General features: G+C 41.7%; 1 protein-coding gene across 1 annotated transcript; it reads left to right on the top strand.

Annotated features, from left to right (window-relative positions):
* The first annotated feature begins 528 nt into the window (after positions 1-528).
* LOC142219151 (taste receptor type 2 member 40-like) lies at positions 529-1,470 on the top strand. Its single transcript, XM_075288118.1, has one exon. The coding sequence runs from the start codon at positions 529-531 to the stop codon at positions 1,468-1,470; it is 942 nt and encodes a 313-aa protein (XP_075144219.1).
* Positions 1,471-6,250: the final 4,780 nt, after the last annotated feature.

Here is a 6,250-nt window from a genome sequence, read left to right as displayed (position 1 = left end):
AACTAATAATAACTTAGGAACAATTCTTATGGGTTAATTCCCATTGATTCATGAAGGATGACTTATTCATCTTCTGTTCACACGCAATATGTGAAATAAATTCCACAGTATTTGTATATGTCATGGGAAAAATAGAAGACAATTGACAAATTGATAGTGTATATTTGCACATATTTTCATACCCCGGTGTTCTTCTATAAAATCCTGAACAGATATAAGATTGACTTCATTTAAATTTTTTCCTTGGAGATCTGGCACCAATGTTTGACCAAGAAGCTTTATCCTGACATATTCACTGTCATTTTCTTTGTTCTCAATTTTTTGACTTCTGCATCAAGTTTTCCAATCAGAAAGGAGGAAGATATCACCATTTCTAATAATTTTACAGAAGATGGTAAAGAATACAACATCCTGCCTAGACTGACCAAGACTGACCTAAAATATAAAGGGATCAACATTTAAGACAACTACCTGCTATACAAAAATTGACTTGCTTGATCGCAGCGAAAAATTTGATCAAATTCCAATATGTTTTATGTTAATACAATTATTCTCGTTGTTCTTCATGCTATTTTGCTATTCACTGGTTCAGCTGGAAGTCTATTTATCCTAGTAGTGCAATTTCTAGACTGGCTGAAAACCCATCAACTGGACCCAATTGACTTTATCATTGTTTTTATTGGGCTTGCAAATTTGTTTCTTCAAGGATCTTTTTCCTTCAATGCGATCTGTATCTTCCAATTTGTGGAATTTTATGTTCAGGTCTGGGTAGTCAACTCCTTGGCTGTTATAATGACTTCTCTGGCGTTGTCCAGTCTCTGGAGCTCCACTACTCTGTGCTTCTACTATTGTGTGAAGATCATCAATCTCAAAGGAACAATGCTCTACAAGCTGAAAGCAAAACTTCCCATAATTGTTCCTTGGCTACTAGTTCTCTCTAATGTTGCATCTTGGGCTGTGGCACTACCAACCTACTGGGACGTTTACAGACTTAGTCCAGTTCCCACTGATAATGCTACACATATACAACCAACCTATAACTTGAATTTTAAGAGCAGATGTGACTGTGTATTTGACATATTCATGGTGTATTCTGGAGTGGCTTTCATGATCATCCTCTTCACTGCCGGGGCCATCATCAAGTCTCTTCTCAAGCACGTGATGGAAATCAAGAAAAACAACAAAGGTGTCAGACCTGCAAGGATATCCGCTCATATATCAGCCGCTAGAACTGTGTTTTCTCTCCTTATAGTTTATCTCATTTTCTATGCAGCTATCAATGCCATATTTAATGAAGTAGGAGATGTAGGGAGTGCATTTTTTAGTGTTATTTTTATTATGGCCTGTACTTTCCCAACAGCAAATGCAGTTATTTTGATTTTTGGAAATAGAAAACTATCAAACAAATTGCGGTATATCTTAGGAGTAAAACTGGTTTCTGGGAACACTGAAGTTTGTGTTACCGTGTGAAAGATCTTGGCAATTTATAATTATGACTAACTTCTATTTTAGAGTGTATATATATATTATTAGAATATATATATATATATATAAATATATATATATATATATATATATATATATTAGTCTTTGAATTGGAATACAATTTATTTACTTAGTTGAATGGAACGTAAATTTAACCATAGATTTCATGTGTACACCTTGACAAATAAGCAATAAACCAATAAATGGTGCAAACTTGCAGGTACTTGGATAATTTATTTATCAATTTACATATTTTTGGTTGTTGATTACTTGATCTACATTATGTGACCTTAATTCTTTTTATCCTGATATTAAAAAAGTGAAAATTTAAAATATTACAGGAGCAATATTACTGAATTTCCCCATGACGGGACTTTTCAAAGATTATCTTATCTTAATGGGAGATGCACAACACCAGTATTTGGGAACAGAGGAACAGTGTCAGTAGGGGTAGAGGAAAGTTACTTTAATTTTGTGTATTGGGTGTAAGCCCCCTCATGAAAAAATAGAAACAACGCCAGCATTGGCATTTTTTTAAAAAAATGTAGATTGTGAGCCTCATATAGGGCTCACAATGTACATTTTTTTCCCTTTAAGTATGTCTCTGTAGAATGTGAGGAAATCCAAGCAAACACGGGGAGAACATACAAAGTCCTTGCAGATGTTGTTCCTGGTGGGATTCAAACCCAGGACTCCAGCACTAGATCATTCCAATGGGTTGATTTAGATCTGGATGGAAAAGATAATGATATTGCTGATAACAAGACATGAGAAGGCAGCATATCATTCTCTGTCTAATGGCAGGTGACACATTTCACCGACCTTGGTCAGATAAGATGGGCTAGGAACACCAAAGTCACTGTTATGGAAACCTTTACAACACCAAGACTGCCAAAGATTTTGTTGCTGCTCGCTCTTGAAAATTCTCAGATTCCAAGTCCTAAATAACAAGTATTTGGGTCTGGGGTGGTGGTGGGATACAACTTTTATGTGTCCAATGAAATGTGACGTGTGTTGTATGGCAAAATCTGGATTAAATCAATCTGACGGAAGCAGCAAAATTATTCCACAATCTTGGAGTCAACTGAAAGAGATTTCTCTACTTTCTGATGGATCTCATTTAGTATCCAGTATAAAATATAACCACTCACACAGACTGCTCAGATATAAAAGATGGACATTAGAGATGAGTGAGTACTATTCGAAACTCCCGTTTCAAATAGCATGCTCCCATAGGAATGAATGGAAGCAGCCGGCTTGCAGACTTTGCGGGTGTCCAGCCGCTTAACCCCCTGCCTGTTGGCTGCATCCATTCATTCCTATGGGAGCGTGCTATTCAAAACTCCCATTTCGAATAGTACTCGCTCATCTCTAATGGACATCTAAGCACTTGCCAATAACACTTTTAAGGAATGTCCATGTTATATAATCTCTACGTGTTTTCCTGCATTGCCCACATACGTGAGCAGTAAAAGCCACACAAACCTCAATTTTAAATGCAAAATCTCTGTCTTGCCATTCCTTATTGTGGGCTGTCATGTACATTTCAATAAAATAAGCAGCTGTCATCTCAGACGGTCATTGATGATAGAATATAACACAACCATGTAAATCTGCTACTGGTTCATTACCTGACTAGTAATGTCTCACTACTGTGCTCATTTGTTTCCGATTTACATCAGAGATGCAGGTAAAACATAGACCTCTAGTTAGGCATTATTATTTACAAATCTACCTGAAATTTAGTCTTCAAAACTGGAGACAAAGTCATGTAGTTTACTTTTAAAATAGACACCATCTTAAACAAGGCACATACATACTGTATGACACAGTACACCATGAGTACATGATGTCCAAACAGATCTGTATTATGGGGTCATAGATAACCCCATGTGTTGCCATATCATACAGCTCAGCATTCTAAACATATTTTTTAATTTTTCAGGGAAAGTATACCTGAGCCACAATTTTTTTGTCATATAAATCCCAAAGGAAAAACCATTTTTAATTAAGATTGAATTTGGTTAAAGGGAATGGACCAAGATTTAATATTATCCGTTATTCTCAGGATAGTGGCGTGGAAGTATGTATACTGCCACTACATTCACTGTCTATATGATCTGTGGGATGCAAAAAAGTAAAGGAAATATAACGTATGTTTGTTTGTCATGAGGTCAAAAAAAAGCAGTGGTCATTGGTTCAAAGTCAAGTTAAAGCGAAAGGTAATACCAAGACTGACATAGCAGACCTACTGGATACTGAAATCCCTTCTCTGCAGTTAGTACTACAAGAGTCAAGACAAGCACTGCAAACATGATGCAAAGTAAAGTGTTGGTGTTTAGTTTTGTTCTTTACCTTGATCAAGATGAAGTTTAAGGCTGAGACCCCACGTTTCGGAATCACAGGTTTTTTTGCTGCTGATTTTGCTGCGGTTTTTTGAGCTAAAGCCAGGAGTGGATTGAACAGAAGGTAGAAATATAAGAATTTCCTATAAGTTTCACATTTCTGTTGTAGCCATTCCTGGTTTTGGCTAAAAAAACCAAACAACAAAATCTGCAAGAAAAAGGCTGCAGTTCCACAATGTGGGGCCTGAGCCTAAAGGATTTGGAAAAATAAGCTCAAGAGAGGAAATGTCATAACTAGAGATGAGCGAACACTAAAATGTTCGAGGTTCGAAATTCGATTCGAACAGCCGCTCACTGTTCGAGTGTTCGAATGGGTTTCGAACCCCATTATAGTCTATGGGGAACATAAACTCGTTAAGGGGGAAACCCAAATTCGTGTCTGGAGGGTCACCAAGTCCACTATGACACCCCAGGAAATGATACCAACACCCTGGAATGACACTGGGACAGCAGGGGAAGCATGTCTGGGGGCATAAAAGTCACTTTATTTCATGGAAATCCCTGTCAGTTTGCGATTTTCGCAAGCTAACTTTTCCCCATAGAAATGCATTGGCCAGTGCTGATTGGCCAGAGTACGGAACTCGACCAATCAGCGCTGGCTCTGCTGGAGGAGGCGGAGTCTAAGATCGCTCCACACCAGTCTCCATTCAGGTCCGACCTTAGACTCCGCCTCCTCCGGCAGAGCCAGCGCTGATTGGCCGAAGGCTGGCCAATGCATTCCTATGCGAATGCAGACTTAGCAGTGCTGAGTCAGTTTTGCTCAACTACACATCTGATGCACACTCGGCACTGCTACATCAGATGTAGCAATCTGATGTAGCAGAGCCGAGGGTGCACTAGAACCCCTGTGCAAACTCAGTTCACGCTAATAGAATGCATTGGCCAGCGCTGATTGGCCAATGCATTCTATTAGCCCGATGAAGTAGAGCTGAATGTGTGTGCTAAGCACACTCATTCAGCACTGCTTCATCACGCCAATACAATGCATTAGCCAGTGCTGATTGGCCAGAGTACGGAATTCGGCCAATCAGCGCTGGCCAATGCATTCTATTAGCCCGATGAAGTAGAGCTGAATGTGTGTGCTAAGCACACACATTCAGCACTGCTTCATCACGCCAATACAATGCATTAGCCAGTGCTGATTGGCCAGAGTACGGAATTCGGCCAATCAGCGCTGGCTCTGCTGGAGGAGGCGGAGTCTAAGGTCGGACCTGAATGGAGACTGGTGTGGAGCGATCTTAGACTCCGCCTCCTCCAGCAGAGCCAGCGCTGATTGGCCGAATTCCGTACTCTGGCCAATCAGCACTGGCTAATGCATTGTATTGGCGTGATGAAGCAGTGCTGAATGTGTGTGCTTAGCACACACATTCAGCTCTACTTCATCGGGCTAATAGAATGCATTGGCCAGCGCTGATTGGCCGAATTCCGTACTCTGGCCAATCAGTGCTGGCCAATGCATTCTATTAGCTTGATGAAGCAGAGTGTGCACAAGGGTTCAAGCGCACCCTCGGCTCTGATGTAGCAGAGCCGAGGCTGCACAAGGGTTCAAGCGCACCCTCGGCTCTGATGTAGGAGAGCCGAGGGTGCACTTGAACCCTTGTGCACCCTCAGCTCTGCTACATCAGAGCCGAGGGTGCGCTTGAACCCTTGTGCACACTCTGCTTCATCAAGCTAATAGAATGCATTGGCCAGCGCTGATTGGCCAATGTATTCTATTAGCCTGATGAAGTAGAGCTGAATGTGTGTGCTAAGCACACACATTCAGCTCTACTTCATCGGGCTAATAGAATGCATTGGCCAGCGCTGATTGGCCAGAGTACGGAACTCGACCAATCAGCGCTGGCTCTGCTGGAGGAGGCGGAGTCTAAGATCGCTCCACACCAGTCTCCATTCAGGTCCGACCTTAGACTCCGCCTCCTCCAGCAGAGCCAGCGCTGATTGGCCGAATTCCGTACTCTGGCCAATCAGCACTGGCTAATGCATTGTATTGGCGTGATGAAGCAGTGCTGAATGTGTGTGCTTAGCACACACATTCAGCTCTACTTCATCGGGCTAATAGAATGCATTGGCCAGCGCTGATTGGCCGAATTCCGTACTCTGGCCAATCAGTGCTGGCCAATGCATTCTATTAGCTTGATGAAGCAGAGTGTGCACAAGGGTTCAAGCGCACCCTCGGCTCTGATGTAGCAGAGCCGAGGCTGCACAAGGGTTCAAGCGCACCCTCGGCTCTGATGTAGGAGAGCCGAGGGTGCACTTGAACCCTTGTGCACCCTCAGCTCTGCTACATCAGAGCCGAGGGTGCGCTTGAACCCTTGTGCACACTCTGCTTCATCAAGCTAATAGAATGCATTGGCCAGCGC

Source organism: Leptodactylus fuscus, chromosome 10, assembly GCF_031893055.1.
Source record: "Leptodactylus fuscus isolate aLepFus1 chromosome 10, aLepFus1.hap2, whole genome shotgun sequence".
NCBI classification, from domain to species: Eukaryota; Metazoa; Chordata; class Amphibia; order Anura; family Leptodactylidae; genus Leptodactylus; species Leptodactylus fuscus.
The sequence above is the reverse complement of the archived record's forward strand: the minus strand, read 5'-3'. Positions and strand labels throughout refer to the sequence as shown.